Here is a 17,807-nt window from a genome sequence, read left to right on the forward strand (position 1 = left end):
CAGAGCGGGGAGGGGGGAAATGCTTCCTGCAGCCGTGGGCTGGGGGGTGCCTCCGTGGCAAAGACTGTTGCGGGGGGAGTCCCCCATAGATGGGGGAGACCCTGAGTAAAGGTCTTACCCAGAGCCCCTCAAAATCGGGTTTGGGATTAACTCTTGCTGCAGCCAAAAGAATTGGGGCTTTTGGAGCAACTGCCTGGTGAACTGCTGGGTGCAGGGTGGACGGTAGATGGGATGGGTGTCCGACCACTCTAAAATTTTGGGGGGCTTCCTCCCTCTCTTCATCTGCACCAGCATCTCTGAGCTCTGATTGCTTTGATTTCAGGTGCACAGCTCTGTCGCTGCGTGCGAAACCTGGCGTTCTGTCTCCACGCGCATCCTCCAAGATACATTACTCATCGGCATGATGTGGGATAACCTGCCAAAGCATATTGCCGCGTGTAAATGCAACTTCCTCGCCTCCGTGGGCCACGTCCTGCTTCTGTAACTCCTCTTGGCTGGTGCTGTAGGGCTGGGACTGGGGCTGGCACATCTACCTGCTGAACGGAAGAATTAAAAAACCTCTGACACTTGTTTTTTCAGGTACAAATCTGGTCCGAGCCGGCGATAGCCGTGTTCGGTCAGAGCGGAGTAAAGCTGTCAGCCTGCCGCAGCGGTGCCTTTAAAGGACAGTTTCACCTTCCACATGTGACTTTTCACTGCCTGGATCAGGCCGAGGTACCAGGAATTGAGCGCTGAAAGTTCTTTATGTATCTGATACGCGATGCGCATTTGGTTTCAATCAAAATCCCATTGAAACAGGCGGTCAGGATTTAGAGCATAGGATTACAAGTAGTACTGGGTTATTATTAGTAATCACTTTTCATCATGCGTTGCATTTACAAGATACAAAACAATCCCAGCAGAAATACACTAAAAGACATAATTCCTTTTATTAAAAAATCAAATTGTGCAAAGTGAATAAATCATGTAGTACTGTAATATGAGAAGACCGATTAACTCAAACACAGTAAAAGACAATAGTTGCAACCTTATGTCGGGCATTAAACAATTGTGTCATGACCGCTGTACATTTAAGGTACAATTAAACCTATTCTGACGCTTTGCATGTAAACCAGAGATATGAAATCCCTTTGTTTAATAAGAAGATTTTGAGCGGATTTTTTTCCTCTGTTGTTGTTGTTGCCAGGTTTATGGAGCGAAGGCCAAAGCTTGTAGGTGGATCCAAGTGGCTTTGTTGGGGCAGACACCCAGGTAACTCTTAAATTGTATCCTGCCTTTTGGAACAAGTTCTGACATCACTTGCACCGGTGCAGCCGGGGTTATTCATTTGGGCTAAGCAAATTAAAAGGTTCTGCTTAGCCTCTCCCTTACTTTGCTTTTATACTGTCAGTGTAATTGAAGCTACTCCTGGTTTATAACTCTACGATGGGGAATTGCATCCAGACAGCGTGTAGTGACGCATCAGAGTAATGGCGCAGATGAAGGGCTAATATTGAATTCGGCGGTTATACTAATGTACACCTGTTGAGGATCTGGTCCAGCGAGATGTGCGCAGGCGGCTGGCGAGCTGTCAAGGCCTCGAGACGGCGCAGGTTTGATCCTTCTAACGCACGGAGCATTTCCCGTGAGGTTCTGCGCACGTTTAAGTTGCGGCGAGGAGGGAGCACGCTCTGCCCCTTGCTGGACACGGGTGTCCCGCTCCCTGCGAGCCTACCCCGTCCCCGCGATGCCGCTCCGTGGCGGTTCTTTCCAGCCATCCCTTTTTGCGTGTTAACAGAGTTAACTGCAGCGTGTCAACCGGCCGAGCCGTGAGGAAAGGGTGGGGTGGCTGCGTACGTGTGTGCCAAAGTGTCGCCGCCGCGAGAGGCGGCGTGAGAGGAGGTTCGTTTGCTTGGAAGGAGCAGACGTGCAGGGACGAACCAGCGGAGCGTTGCTAACTCCCGAGGTGATGCAGTTGCTCACGTCCCTCCGGAGCAGAGCGGAGCGAATGGAGGGGTCCTGTGCTGGGGAAGGGGGGCGGAAAGGTGGGCAGCGATCGAGTTACACAATGGCGGGGGGGGCCGCTGCCCTCCAGCAGCCTCCAGCCAGGGAGCAGCTGAGCACAAAGCAGGGGGGTTATTGGCTTTGGGTTCCCCTCTTTTCTTTTTCTTTTTTTTTTTTTTTTATCTTCTCCCCCCCCCCCATATTTCTTATTGAGGTTGGACGAAAATCTTAACACCTTGGGAATAGCCTAAGAGCGGTACAGTAGTGTGTACTGTTCGATTTAATAGCATCGCTTGAATTCAAATGGAAAGAAGGGGATGGTTCGCTCAGGGCTAACAGTGCCTTCCTTTTTTTTTTTCTTTACACGTATCGGCCAGGAAACAAACCCTTCTACTTCAGAGCAGCATTTAACCTGTAAGGGAAGCGACGGGGGAAATTCTTCTGGCAGGTTATGCGGAGCCCTTAGTAACGAATAGTGGAACTTCTTTTGGGTTTTTATGTTTGGGGATTTTTATCTTCTGATGAGATCTCTAGGGTCTAGGCCAGCTGCAAACTGAGAACAGGAGGAGGGAAGATTTTTAGGGAAAGATGTTATCCCATAAAGGATATTCTTCTTGTGTTCCTAAACCTTCTAGCAACGGTCTTAAAGGCATGACCGGGGAGTGGGGAAACCACCGATCTTTGAACAGCCTAACGATTCCTGCGGTAGTTATTTCTTTTTCCCTTTAAAAGCTCGAATACAGCAGAGAAGCCAAGCTCCTCTGCCATCGTACAGTGAGGGCAGAATGGGAATTACAGGGGGACTTTGCAGTTCTTGTTGCCTTCAGCATGCAAAATAAGTAATGCAAATATGCATTACTCAAATGTCTAATGCAGAAATTTGCTTGAACAAGTCTCCTGCCGAATTTGACAGCAACTCAGTATGGGTCCTTCACTCCTGAATTAATTTTCCCAATTTCTTAAAGCAATAACAAAGGTACTGCCTTCACAAGGTCTTTTTGGAGACTCAGTATCAAGTTTTTCTGATATTATAATGGTTGCGTGTGTCCTGATCCAATATATCACACTGTATTGTAGTGCCCGTTCCCATTACAAAACTGAACCTCATCTTACAGTTAATCTCCTGTTATTGCTATCCGTAATTAAAACCGGTTGCTTTAAAAATTTGCAGCAGGTACAAATACTAAATATGTCCCTAAAGGATTAAATCAGCCCTGGAATAATGATATGAGAAAGAATAGAAAACGTGCTGGAAGAATTTTAGTATCTATAGGAACTACTTGCTGCTAATTTTTCCTTACACTTGGACTCAAATCAGGGCGTATATGTGCTCAGAGGGCCAGGACAACCTGTTTCGTTTTGCAAACTACCTCAGTTCAGATCGAAACACTAAAAAAGACAAGTGGGAATGTTCACCTTGGGGGTGAAGGGGTGGAGAAATTGGGCTCCGAGTTTGAATTTCAATTTTGTGGAAAATGCAATGCTTCCACTCCAAATAGGACTTAGATAGAACGGTGATTCATCCCCCATTGAAGTCAATGCCAGAGTTGCTTTTGATTTAATCAGAATCAAACCCCATGGGATTATTCTCACTTGCAAACTGGACTGGTCCTATTAAGTAGAGAAACCACAGGGCTTTTGCAGGGCTGCTGCTGCTTGGCCCCCCCCCCCCCCGCTTTTTTTTTTTTTTAATTTAATGAAATTGGCTCAGTGTCACAAAACTGAGACGAAACCCGAAACCCTTCTGTTTCAGTGCTTTTTGAATGTTCTTGGAACATCTGGCACAGCTGTTATTTTGACCCCAAGGCAGGAGTACAACCTCGCTCCTGTTCCTATTCCAATTGAAGCTGACACCAAATATGCCAACGCGAATGGGGCTGCGCAGCCCGAACTGAGCTGTCAGCTCCCTCTCGGAAGAAACCGGAGCTCAGGGATGGGGCGAGGAACCAGAGCGGTCCCGTTGTCACCGTCAGAGCTGTCAAACCTAGGCAAAAAAAAGACAGGACTGAGGTAAAGCAGCGGGCACTGTTTCTGGAGCTCCGCTAAGGAAGAGGCTACTTCTGTTTTTCTTTAAATTGCTTCCTTATTGACTTAAATTTAGCCACCCATAAACCTGAATGAATGCCCACAGGACAAGGGTTTTTTTGCACCTCCACTTAAATGGGATTTGTAGAATTGGTTCATCCAAACGGAACTCCTGTGCGTGGACGTATCTCTGAATCCGTTCGAGCTGCCTTTCCTTGCCTGGCACCGGAGAGGCAAGAGTGTTTTTCCTTGGACACAAGAGATCGTGGGGATAGCTGAGTGAGACTCAAACACGCTCAAGATCCAAAAGCAGCTATCTCATCTCTGATCAGTAATACCTGATACCTAAATCTTTCGACTTATTCTAAGCTGCAGGAACTTGTAACTTTTTATCTATAAATCTTCTTTCTTCGTTCACCTTCCCCGTTTCCTTTCAGCTCTGAGGCTTAATACTACTGCTTATGCTTTCATCCCTTAAATACTCAGAGCCTTAAATTGTCTCTGGTATACAGGATAATCAGTTCTCTAGTGTGTTAATCCTCATTATCTGCCTATTAAAATGAAGATTAAATGAAGCATTAGGGTGCCTCCTCCCGTTATGAAATCTGAAAAACAGGATTGAATTGGGGGAGGGGGGGAGGGAAAACCACCAAACACCTAAAAATTGTTGCTTGCGCTTCACTGGGAAGCAGTAAAAGCAAGACTGCGCTGAAGTCTGAGGTAAGGACGCGTGGTTTTATTAACGTACTTGTGCAAGCGAGGGGAAGATAAGGAATGCAGCGCTCAAGGAGAAAGGGTTTGGGCACCGAGAGGGTATTTGCATGTGCCTACGTGAGGTGTAGTGTGTTTGTACACGGGTTCGTGTTGCGCACATGTGCTTTGGCAGGCGAGAGGCGATGCCTCCCATCTGCACGCACGCAGGTACGTCCTCGGTGCCGTTCTGGGCGCTGGGGTGAGGTGCGGAGCTGACCCGCCGCGCGAAGGCTCGGTGCCAGCCCCCGTTGTATGTGCCGTACAAAAATGCCCCTTCCCTTCTTCCAGGCTGCTGTAACCCTGGGATAACTGCTAAACGGATGGGAAAATATCTTTTCTTAAAGGGCAGGTGATTTTTTTTTGGGGTGGGAGAAGATTTAGGACTGCCCTGTCATTTCCTTGAGCTCAATTACCCATAGGAAGTCCCCCCCCCTCCCTTTCCCACCGCCTCTCCAAAGATTAACTTTTTGGTTATTGTTGTTTGGCAGGTACTTTTAATTGGCTGGAAAATATTCTTCCTGTGAAGTTGCAGTTTTCTGGGGCTTGAATGAGTCCAGTCTGCCATTGGCTCTGCCCAGCGCCTCCGGATTGGCTCGGCAACCCGCGGGGGGGACCGATAAGGGCGGCTATAAAAGCCTTCGGCACTGCTCCTGGTCCCCCAGCGAACAGGAGCCAGAGGGGCCAGGCAGAGCAGGGCTGCAGCACGTCCCCGAGTCTCGTCCCCGAACCTCGGCAGGCTCCTTTCTCTCTCCCCGCGAGCGCGTATCCAGATCCACATCTTTGCTCAAGCCGAAGTGGAAGAGGAGAGAGACACACACACACATACACACAAAAAAAAAAAAAAACCCACCCAAAAAACCACACTTAGCGGAAACTTGTCAGAGAATGCTCCTAAAGTCTGGTTTTCTCCTGCTGCTGGTGATCAGTGCATCTGCATCCTATGAAGCTGAACAGAATGACTCTGTGAGCCCCAGGAAACCCAGGGTTGCAGCCCAGAACTCAGGTAACACCCAGCAAGGAGGGCTTTGAGCCTGAACCCTGATGTGTTAAACTGTTTCAGATATCTCTACTGCTGATTTTATTTCTTTTTTTCTTTTGTCTTTTCCTTTTTTTTTTTTTTTTTTTTTTGCTTATAAACTTAAACGCTGGTAGGAACAAATATTAATTTAAGGGTCTGATTCAGGAGGATATTGATGCATAGCTGGACAAGATATCTTCTTCTTTCAGGAGCCGGGTCAGGGAACCGGTGTGTGATCTGCTTGCAGGATGCAATCCATTCTCTCTCCTCCTCCCCCATCTACTAAATGAGTTCCATGTACTTTTTTTTTTTTCCTCTCCCCTGCCTGCATGTATCTTTCTCTTTTCTCCAATTGCAATCATACTTTGATGTTAAATTCCTTGCTTTTTAGGAAGTTGGTAAAATCTGTGGAAATTTGCCTGAACCATTGTTCTGACAAACATCTGTCTATTCAAAGAGGGGGAGAGAGATACGCGACTTTGAAGAATGCAGTAACCTAGAAACTGTCCACTGCTAGCATTTATTTTCAAAAACTGATTGCTATCAGTTAGATGGTACCATAAAAATATGATTGTGACATTTAGCAAACTTGCTTTTACAATGGATAAAAAAATTGCTGGCAAGTCAGCTCTGGATGCCTCCACTTTGTGCACTATAGATGCTTAGATAAGTTGGACACATTGTCTTGAACAATGGAAATTAAAAATCTGTCGTCTAGTATACTGAAAAGATATTAGGTCTCTAATTTGGGGCTCATTAACAGATGTCTTATTTTAGATCTGCAAGGCTCTGCAGCATTATACTAGGGTGTTTGCTCAATTTCCTTTTGTATTTGGTTGCTATAGAAACATAGGGTCTCACTATTGCACCGTGCCTAAAACAATAAAAGCTTAATGCATACTAAGTCTGCTGAAAGCAAAGTTATAATTTGAACCTGTGGAAACATAATTATGGGAATGACTTGTGTGATGGTGAGGTTATGAACTGGGGAGAGGATGATCTTACTAAATATTTCTCCCTTCAGGCACGTAAGCAAGAGCGGAGAACGAGGAGGGGTTAATTGGGTGATTTTTTTTTTTTTTTAAAAATTTTCTTTTTCCTCCTCTTTTCTGTAAAGATCCCAGTTCTATAGATAAGTCTTTAGGCTAAACTTAGCTCTTAATAAGGTGTGTTCTCTTCCACTAAACGCCAGTCCTCACTTTTCCCACACCTAGGATCTTGATGGGAGACACTGGGTTTGCATTTCTTCCTAAAGAATGTCTCGTAACATGATCTGCAAAAGTAATGAATATGCCTTGCACAGACACATAAGGGGACAGATGTTCAGCTTACCAAAAAAGGTTAATCCCTACTAATTTCAGGGCAATCATGTGGCAATACTGCTGATTCATTGTTAAAATGCATAGTATCTGCACTAAAAAAGATGGGATGACATGGATACCCTCCTGTTCAGACTAAGCACTGCCTCAACGGTTTTAATTATACATGGTCAGCTCCATTACCTTAACTTTCTCTGCCCAAATGTCCCTTCTCTTTGTGAATCTTCAGCAATATGACCTTTCTAGGCTATGCTTGCAAACTGCTGGGTACCAGGTTAGTATTTAGCACCAAGCTGCTCGTTCAAGTCCTTCATAGTTCTGATAATTGGCACGCAAACTAAAATCTTATTTCTGGATACTTCACGCCTTTTAGAAAAGCACAGGTACCTCCAATGCTAGCAAAACCAGCGCTTCCTCGCAATAAGGGCAAATTTCATGCCAGCTTATTGGCAACCGCCGTCACTTCAGTCTCATTTTCAGATGAGGTTTGTGAGCCAGATGCTGCCAAGCTGCTCCGACCTCCCTCCGGTCTAAGACCGCAGAGGAGACCTCACCGCCCAGTGCTCTTCATGAGCCCGTCCTCATTACTTCTGCCTTCTTTAGAGGAGCTCTAAATAAAGCTGTAAATGCATGCAATCAGAATTAGGTTGGGATGGACCTGTAAGTCTCCATCTAGCCAAAGACTATCAGATGATGCCTCGCTTTTAATCTGTATGCAACCAATTGAAGGTTTCGGTAGTGGCAGTTTCTGTTCCTTGATTTGCTGGTGATCCGTTGCGTGATTTCAGCTAATAACTCCCTTTGGCGGTGCCTCTGGCATCTCCTTACCTCTCCCTCCGGTCCCGAAAAGCAATAAGGCTACTGCTTGACTAGACGTTGCGCTGGAGAAGGGCTTTACAGTGTCTGGCATCGGGGAGCGGTGCGTACTTAATGTTATGCCTGTGGCTCTCTCTGCAGCCGAGGTGGTTCGCTGTCTGAACAGTGCCCTCCAGGTGGGCTGCGGGGCGTTCGCCTGCCTGGAGAACTCCACGTGCGACACGGATGGCATGTACGACATCTGCAAGTCCTTCCTCTACAGTGCTGCTAAATTTGACACTCAGGTACAGTACAGGTATAAAGGGGACAAGAATAATACCTCGCCGTTAGAGGTGCCTTTTCATGCCCCGATTCAATAAAGTGCTTTTACAAGTCCTGCGACACTAAAGCACGTGCTTAAATGCTTTGCTGAATGGATGCCTTAATTTCTCTGTCCTCGTGGAGATGGGGTCTGTCTAGGCTTAACCCTTCCTTTCTGCCATCCCTTCCTGCTGCTTAGCTACTCCTCTGAACCACGATTTTGGTTTTTGGCTGCAAACGCATCCTTCAAGGCTATTTTCTACAGTACATTTTCCACATACTGTATGCTATGTGTGAGGACTTGGCAAGGAGCGTTTTGTGGGGCGGAGAGCTAAGTTTCCTCTTCAGGAGGAAATATAAACGTTCTTCTAACAAAGTAAGTCTTCTGACTGTGTGACCTGGCACAGGGCTAGGATTTGAATTGGAAGTCTTTGGGCCTGGGAATGCACGGCCAGATCAGCCTCTCCGGAGCTGCAGTCGCTCGCAGCAGAATAAATAGGATAATATCAGAGGACCGGGGCTCTGCCAAGGGCCCTTTTCCTTCGTACTTTCTTCCCAAAATGTGCACGCCCCTCGTTGCTCTCGCTCCCAAGGACGAACTTAAAAGCTCTTGAAGCATCTTGAGGTCTGGTGAACCAGATGCGTTAAATCGCTGGTATGCAGCGAGCAGTCCGGCCCCCTCCCGGAGGGCAGGATTGGCCCATCTCTGGTGCTGGCACTTCCAGGTCTGTTCACGCAAAGACTTCCATTGCCTAAATCTTCTGGGAACAGGAGCTCCCTGTTCTCTGCGGGCTGCGTGCATCCCGACTGCGACTACTGTGAATATGACTACGCAATAATCGCGAGCATTTAGGGTCCAGTTCCCTGCCGTGCTTGGTAAGGGACCTCCAGCAGGTCTGTAATTGCAGCGAGGGTAATTAATAGCAGCCAGCCGCAGCGGAGTATCTGTTAATGCATCCCTTTCTATGAAATCTGTTGCAGTTTAAGGTTTTTCTTCTGTTTCCAGGGAAAAGCTTTTGTGAAAGAAAGCTTGAAATGCATCGCAAATGGGGTTACGTCCAAGGTGTTCCTTGCCATCCGGAGGTGCTCCACTTTCCAAAGAATGATCTCCGAAGTGCAGGAGGAGTGCTACAGCAAACTGGACATGTGCGGCATTGCGAAACGAAATCCTGAAGCCATCACGGAGGTTGTCCAGCTTCCAAATCAGTTCTCAAACCGGTACGTGGAGCTTTCCTCAGCTGAAATGCATCAAATGCAAAAATGTGAAGCACAGAGAAAGAAATGAGAGGAACCAAGTTGACTAACTTCTTACGAGTCCTAACATAGCTTAGCCTCAGTTATGTTCTCTGCTTTTTCAAATCCTTGTTAAGTTTTACCAGCATTCTTCTGATTTCTTTTTGGTAAATACACTTATAAACATCTCCAGGGGAGAATCATAAAATTAACTAGACATACATTACTTCAAAGCCTGGAGTTTGTTTAAATGTTAGTCTTTTAGTCTGAATGCAGTATAATGGTAAACAGAGCTTTTAAATACCAAACCAGTTTGATTAATACAGCATCTCTGGCATATTGAGCACTTAAGAGCTTCTCAACCTCTTGCAACTTCATTCGCTTCTTCAGACTGCAGCCATCCCTTTTTGGGGTTCATTTGGCACCTAGCAAACGAGGCATTGCCCTCTGACTTGCCACGGCAGTATGAAGAACTAGGAAAGCTTAAAGGGATCCAGCGAACAGGCTCCTCTCTAACCTTATTCTGCCACGATCCAGCAGTTCATATTCCTGGGGATAGTCCGGGGTTCTTAACGGTCCCTTTTAGGGTTGTCTTCACCCCCGTTCCTTCTTGATAGCAAAGGCTGCCTGCAGAAACGGGCACGTCGCGCTGCTCTCCAGCGTCTTTATCTGAGCACAGAACTGCCCTGTCCCCATCCTCCAAGGACAAGGGACAGAGAGAGGCTTCAGGGAGCTACTGCAGTCTGCGCAGTCACGCTGCAAGGGCAGGGATTTCTTCCTCTAAATCCTGGAACAATCAGTGCGGAGTCTTGTGATTGGGATAAAAGGGATCTTTTTGAACAGTTTGAGTAAATATGCTCTAGAATTTGAGTGCAAACAGACCAAGCTGCAATTTAACGTGTTGGCTGGCTGCGGCGAATGCCACAGCTCCTCTGGGGTGGCTGTTTGACTCGATCTAGAAGCATCTCACACCTCCAGACCTATCCTAGGACAGGAATGCAAGTGATATATAGATGTTGCGTCTCTGACCAGCATAAATTTATTATAGAAAACTCTATTGTAGATATTGTATCCAGAAAATCATGCTTGTGGGAAGGCAAAAATTACACTTGTGTGTCTTTCCCCTCTTCCCCCAAGCAAATTTGGAAGAGGCTTGCTTGAGCGTTCCCCGAGGGCTGGGACGAGGAGCCGGCAGCACTGTGGCATCAGTGTTTTACAGGCAGAAAGAGCAGTTTGGGTTAATACGCTGGACTGTAGAGTTAAACAGCCCTTGGCGGGGCTGTGGGGGCATTGGGGTGAAGGGAGGACGTGCGGACACGTGAGCGAGGGAGGACGCAGCGACAGCGGCAGCGGTGTTATACGTGTTGGGGATGTTCCTCTCCAGGGGACTGAGCCTGAACCGGAGCCGCTGTCTGCCGAGGCAGAGGGAACTCCTCCCCCACAGCCGCCAACCCTTGTCGAAGCCAAAGGATATTATGACATGTTGAGTAACAAAAGCAGCAGGATTTCCCAGCTAATAGTTTACATTGAGGTCTCCTAAAGCATCCTGCTTTCCCAGCCCCTGTCCCAACATAGCCACAGAATAAGAATGTGCCACTTGGCCTGGGACACTGAGAGGAAGTAGTTAAAGGTCATAGCATCTTCCTGTGATTTAATCTCATGGCAGGAGCAGGAGGAGAGGAAAGCCTTGCTGCCTTTGCTTGCCGTCTAGCTGCTGAAAGGCACTAGCGAGCTGTTTGATTGCAGCTCCAGCTATGGAAACCACCAAGCTGTGTTTGTCTGACGGAGGCGTAGGCAGCGCAGCAGAGGAAGGTAGGTAGGGTCTGTTCCTCCTGTCCTCTTGCTCTGGGACTGATTTAAGCTGGATGCGTGGCTTGCACAGATGTATTCATCATCAACTACTGTGCACGCTTCAGACCTTAATATTAGCACTGCGGAGTTGTGCTTGCACTGTGCTCCACCGTGCCAAAGCCTGGTCCTTTTGTACTTCAAGTGCGGCAGAAACTTTAACCTCACCTGACCTCCACTGGCTGCTCTAAAGGCCAGAGCTGAGAGTTAGGAAAGGAGTTTGAATGTGAACTCTCATTTCCCTCTTCCTTCCCCTCCTCCACCTGCAGGTTATTCTCTTCTGTGCTCCTGTGGAAAAATGTCATGGTGACCTTAAAGGCTTAAAATAAGTTCCCCGACGTCCTTTCAGGCAGAAGTAGCCCAGCAAACATGGGACTGCTCCTCTTTTCCCAACTGTCTCTCCCTAGGCAGATGTTCTCTCGTACAGCGAGGTCCCGCTTGCCAGCTTTGCTCTCCCCGCCCGAGCCAGCCGTGCGCGCGGGGCTGTGCCGATTTTGCCTTAGCCCTGCGGAGGATCGTTCCTTTGAGCACTGTTCTCCGCTCGGCTCAAGCAGCGCTGGGGAAACAGATCAGCACATTTTCCTGGCTCCCTCCTCGAGCAAGGAACGCGTACTCGAGGCTGCTGGAAGGCAAAAATGCAGCGGCAGGCTGTAGAGGAGGCAGGCACAGGCGACAGGGCAGAGCATAAGGTCCTCACTCGTGATTTAATGCATGGTCAGCTTGTTGGAAGTGACAACTGATTGTGTGTCCTAAAGATCTGTCCCCAGGGAATACGTGCATCTGTCAGGCTCTGACTTGGACTGAGCTTGCTTCTCGCTCTTCGGGTCCCTTGCTAAAGGCTGTGCGCGGAGGGGAAGGGAGAGGGACAAAAGGGAACGGTGCCACAGGGATGGACACGTTCACAGGAAGGGTCGTGCTGGCTCGGACCGGTGGTCTGGTTAGTCTGTTATCCTGTCTGGTGACGGGCAGTATCTGTCTGTTAGACAGATGCAATTATTTTTCTTCCTAAAGCTCTAGAAACTCGGGTTGTTTAGCAGAGAGTAAAACACGCGCTTAAGCCAATTACCGCATCGTCTTAGCTCCTCGTTCTCACCTCCTTCCCGATCCGCCAAGGTAACACCCAAATCACTTGTGCTTCCAGCCTTACCTTTCGGAGCTGGAGCAGCTGCTCGTTTAGGACGACTAAATTAGCAATTTGACGGGTTGTGTTCCTTCCGAGCATCACGGGCACAGCATCTCCAGGTCCAGGGCGTTTGTTAGATGCAGTGAGAACACACACATCGTGCACCATCGAAAATCAGTTTCAAACACACCCTGAATGACTTAAAATTCTGATTCTCGTAGTTTTATCGCTTGGACTGGTCTTCTGGCTTGAGGTCAGCTCTTACCTCGTTTCTTTGGTGTTGCGGGGAGATGCCTTGGAATAACGGCTGGTAACTCTCATGCAGGTATTACAACAAGCTGGTGAGAAGCTTATTGGAGTGCGATGAAGAGACTGTCAGCACCATCAAGGACAGCTTGATGGAGAAGATCGGGCCCAACATGGCAAGCCTCTTCCACCTGCTGCAGACAGATCACTGCGCCCAAGGCCACCCGCGCGCAGACTTCACCAGGAGACGCATCACCGAGCCGCAGAAGCTCAAGCTCTACTTCAGGAACCTGCGAGGTGAGGGGTCCGTCCCGGCCCACGCAAAGCGCAGCTCCGCCGAAAGCGCGTAACGCCTCTGGGGAGCGACAATGGGTGTGTAAGGGATGCTAAGCACTACCAAAGCTGAAGTCTCTCTTCTAGAAGAGTAATGCACCCAAACCAAGTGTACTGTAGCTAGTTTTAATAACGACTAGGAACTGGTTTTAGATTTAGTCATTAATATTTTCTATTCCTCTCGAACAAAACTTTTGCATGGATCTGTGTTCGGTGTCTCAGCTTTCCTGCCGTCAAAATGTCTGCGTCTCTTTTTTTTTTTCCCCACAAAAAGATACCCCGAACGATCTTAGTCTTAAATACAACCGTACAGTAGTCAGGCCTTCAGACACCAAACTCTAAACGTACTGTAGCGCTAACACCATTGAAGTCTGAAGATTTGGCACCAAGGAAAATAGCTTATTCTCTCTTGTAGTAAGCTGGTAGGCGACGATAGATGCACTAATAACTATTGCACATCCTAAAGATGTCAATGGAATTCGTGTTATGAATCTGTGCTGGCCATGGACGAATATGAATGTCATATTCCTGGTCTCTTAGTGTCATACAGTCCTAATCCTTCCCACACAGCTCCCTTAACCCCTCGATTTACCAAACTCGCTAGCTGTGGGTGATTCTAGTTACCGTGACCTGGCACCACAGTGCAAAATGAGTTAAAGCTGCCCCCCCCCCGACACACACCGAATCAGGAAAGGAACATTTTGTACTACGGAAATGATTAAAAGAGGTGCCAGTCTATGGTTGAAGCTAGTCAGAAGGTTACATAATCTTGCATTGTATTTAAAAGCTAACATCTATGTACTGTATTTAACTGTCTAAAGCTTTAAAAGAAATCTAACAAAAACAAACCCTGTCTTAAGACTAGAGTATTAAAGGTCTTGCTCTAACTGTGGTATAAATAGTTTTAAAATCTGTCATGTACTGTACATAAATTCCACGAGAGTCTGCTTAAAAGGAGCAGAATATAATAACTTTATTGCATAAACTTAGTTTTGTAAGTTAGCTATTTCTTTTTTCCTGGAAACAGTATCTCTGTCATATTCAAGAGTTCACGTTCTACTCTGTGGCCTTTTTATAATGGAAGAGAGAAAATGTTTAGGACAGAAATTATTAAGACAGGGCCAGAAACAAGCCTCTCTTCTCATAGTTAAAAATGGGGGGAAAAAAAAAAAAAGAAAAAAAAAAGAGTTCAGACTGGCCAGTGCTATCTCCCCAGAGCTGCTGTGAGACGTGGCTCTAGCCAAGGCAGGAGCGCTGCTGGAGAGCTGGTCGGGGAATTACCGGGTGGCTGACGGAAAGCTGCTTTGGGATCTCGTAGCTGCCACAGGGTAAAACTTCCTGTAGAAAGTTGATTTCTGGGGAAAGGCAGGAAAAAATCCTTGCATCCTCTTAAGCTTCAGAAGTAAAGCAACGTGCCTGCCTTTGAGAAGACACACGCGGTAATGCTCTCGGATCTGCTTTTCCCCCCGTCCACCTCTTCGGCAGCCTCCGCGAACAGGAGCGGAGCAGCCGGTCCCGTGGCGGTAGCCGGGGGCCTCCCCCAAACGCCGCTCTCCGCACAGTAGTCCGGCCCGGCTTCCGTGAGCCAAAAAAAGCCACATTGTGGCACGCGATCAACAAGGCCAGTTCCACGCTCCAAATCTATCCCGTGAAGAGTCCGTCTGCAGAGTGGATGACTCTTGCTCAACTAGCTAGAGAGCTAATAAAGGAGGGATCTATTTTTCTTTTCAAAATCTAAAGCAATATAACTTTTTTTTTTTTTAAACCACAAAGCCTTTAAACAATAACTTGCTGCTAATATATTGAAACCAGATGCAGTGGCAGTATTTCTAATATTGCTGTCTTCATTAAATGTAGCCCAAAAGTGCTGTCATAAAATTGTAAGCGGCAAAAAATGTTGCTGACGGTAGAGGGTTGTTTTTTGTTTTTGTTTTCTTTTTAAATACTCTGAATCGTGCCGTCCAGGGCAAGCAAGATGCAATATTGCTCGTTCTTAAATCACAGTCAGGTATATAGAGTCCAACACAAACAAGTTTTGCAAGGTGAAAACCAAAGGCCCCTTGAATATCCTGACCCTAAAAGTTCGACTTATGCTTAGGAGCTGATCCCAGAACTGCGCTCGTGCGACTCTCCACCCTGCAGCGTTACACCTGGGAGGTGGGGATTACTGAACAGAGTCTGCTGAGGTTTGCGTATCGAGTGCGTGCTGCTGTTTGGGGGAATAGTTACAAAAAGGCCTTTGCCTGGCTCGCAGCAGCGTCCGAACAACGGCCGGGAAGCAGGGTGCTGTTCTGGGTACCCCACTCCGTGGGCTCGCACCAGCAGAGCTCGCTGCGGACATCTAGCAGCCACGATTTGCCATGGAGATGCCACTAATGGCAAGTGGCTTCTCTGCTCCTTCGTGCATCCATTTCCATAAATCCCAAAGAAGGAGGTTTATGAAGTCGATTTGGGGCTGGGGAGGAGGGTTACGGTTACCCCAAACCCTTTGTCTTTGGGTTGCCATCACTGACTTTCTTTTTCCAGTAGGAATTTAAACTTGTCCCCTTAGTATGGGTGGGAAGATGACTGGGAAAATAATTCCCCCCGACTCGATTTGCTCTGGTATCACGGGCAAACACCCCCCGTGCAAACCAAAGCTCTGCCCGCCCGCACGGGCGCTCACCCACCCCACGCCCCGCGTCGGGGAGAGCCTCAGCTCCGCCACGAGATTTTTGAGCTGCTTTAATACGTCACTTTTTTTTTTTTTCTTACGCTAAAGTAGTAAGGAAGCCGCACGCACGCATCCGTGAAGTCCAAAGGCCTGGGGCTCACCTTGCCTGACTTTCCATCGAGCCCAAGCTGGTCGCTTAAAGCTCGCTCTTATCAGGGGAGGGGGACGTGGAGATGGGGAGGGTGCCTGATTTTAGGTGGTGTGACTCAGGTGAGAGAGGTCCCCCTGGGGATGGGGAATGATTCTCAATATCGAGTCCAGCTATTTCACGTTTTATTTAATCTCTAATGCTTTATTTTTTTTTATTTTTTTTTTTTAAATCTTGCGTTCATTGCAAAATGATTTCTCTTGGGGGCGGGGAGGGGCTTATCTAGAAATGTTTGCATGATTCTCATTGTGATTTGTTTGCACTTTAGATGTTTTGTGCCATTATAAATTTGCATTATGTATTTATAATTTAAAGATACTTAGAAGGGGGAGAGAGTTTGGGTTTTTTGTTTTTTGCTGAGTACTGGAATAAACAGTGAGCATATCTGGTATATGTCATTATTTATTGTTTAAATTACATTTTTAAAGCTCAGTGTGTTCATATAAAGGTTATTTGAAACATATCATAGTAATGAGAAAGATGCAAGTTATTTTCTTTGCTTATTTTTATAATTAAAGATGCATAACATAATGAGGCCTATGTTGGATTTTTCTTCTGCAATGAAATAAAATGTCAAATTTAAGGGGTTTTAGTGTCTGACTCTTTTGTTGAACCTTCCTGTGACCACCAATGACGGTGCTGCCAACGAACAAGTTGTTACGCTTACCTTCGAGCAGCGTAGCTTTTACGTCTGTTCCGGATGCCGAATATCTCGGGTTCAGATCCTGCGGCGGGGTGAAGTCAGAGGTTCAGCTCCCAAACTCTTCGTCTCTTGATGCCGCTCAGCGGGGAGGCTGGAGAAAAATCCTCTGGGTACGTTTGGTCTGACCAAACCCTTCGGTCCTGGGCCGCACGATGTCCGAGAGCAGCTGTGAGTCCCAGCACGAGTAAAGCTGTAGTAGTGGTTCTCTTTTCCAATGGCCTGACCTTGTAAATTGTATCTTATTTAACCTGATAACAAAATCAAGGCAGAACCATTTTTTAACGAACGCATCCAAAACAGCATTGCAGGAAAAAGAAAATACTTTGATTTTTGGCTTTGATGTATGTGGAAATGTGCATTTACACTTCATTCAGGAAATCTTTAATTGCCAGTGGAAGATCAAAAAAAGTTTAATACTCAGAGTTTAATAATCAGAGGAAGACTGGCAGACTAATTCAGACTCACTGCTCCAAAAACTACTGCAAAGCTTAAAAAACTATTTCCTCCCATCACAGTAGAGTAAGACTTGTCCAGGAGAACCAAAGAAGAAATATTAGCAATACAGGTGGATTAAAAAACCCCCTCTTCCTTCTTGTTTTGCCCAGCAACGTCGAAATTACTTTCAAACGGGACTTTTGTTGAAACCCCTTTTTACTCGAAAGCTAAGTTCGTAATAAGGCACAGCAACTTACTGAACTCGGAATTCAGCGTTCTTTGCAAGAAATAAGCTGCTGTTGGTCACAGCACTGAGGGCTGATGAGCCAGAGCGACGCTTGTTCCCCACGTTACGAAGGAGCACAAAACCGGTTCCCACCTATAAACACGAGCCCCTGAGCCCTCCGACGTGCCGCAGGTCTCAGAAACGGATGTCACCCTCTGATTTTTTTTAATTTGCTTCTCCGCGAGCAGGAATCCCCAAAGCGCTTGCTGAACACGTGCATCCGCGCGCCCACCTGTAAATCACCGGCTGCTCGGGAGCCAAAGCAGCCGAGGGAACGGCGTTCCCTTAGGAACGACAACAGTTTTAGGGATGAGGAGTGAATTATATGTTGCTTGAAACACGGCCAGTTACATTTCTGCTCTTGCAAAAAGTGCCTTGGAACTAGTGCAGATGCCGCGCTTCCAAAAGCTGGCCCTCCCAGCTATTTTGTAATTAATAACCACTATAAAATAATGACTGGCAATACAATGTACTATTCACATGAAATCTTCATAACTCTCAGCCTGTACGGCTTCCTTGTCAGCA

At 47.0% G+C, this 17,807-nt stretch overlaps 1 protein-coding gene across 1 annotated transcript; it reads left to right on the forward strand.

The window, feature by feature from the left end:
• Nucleotides 1–5,308: 5,308 nt before the first annotated feature.
• Nucleotides 5,309–13,884, forward strand: STC1 (stanniocalcin 1). The gene is given in 5 exon segments (XM_054804392.1): nucleotides 5,309–5,368; nucleotides 5,371–5,764; nucleotides 8,056–8,198; nucleotides 9,221–9,432; nucleotides 12,744–13,884. Coding segments are annotated over 5 exon segments (1,080 nt in total). The 3' UTR covers nucleotides 13,015–13,884.
• The last annotated feature ends 3,923 nt before the right edge of the window (nucleotides 13,885–17,807 follow it).

The sequence above is a fragment of the Grus americana genome, chromosome 26, assembly GCF_028858705.1.
Source record: "Grus americana isolate bGruAme1 chromosome 26, bGruAme1.mat, whole genome shotgun sequence".
NCBI lineage: Eukaryota > Metazoa > Chordata > Aves > Gruiformes > Gruidae > Grus > Grus americana.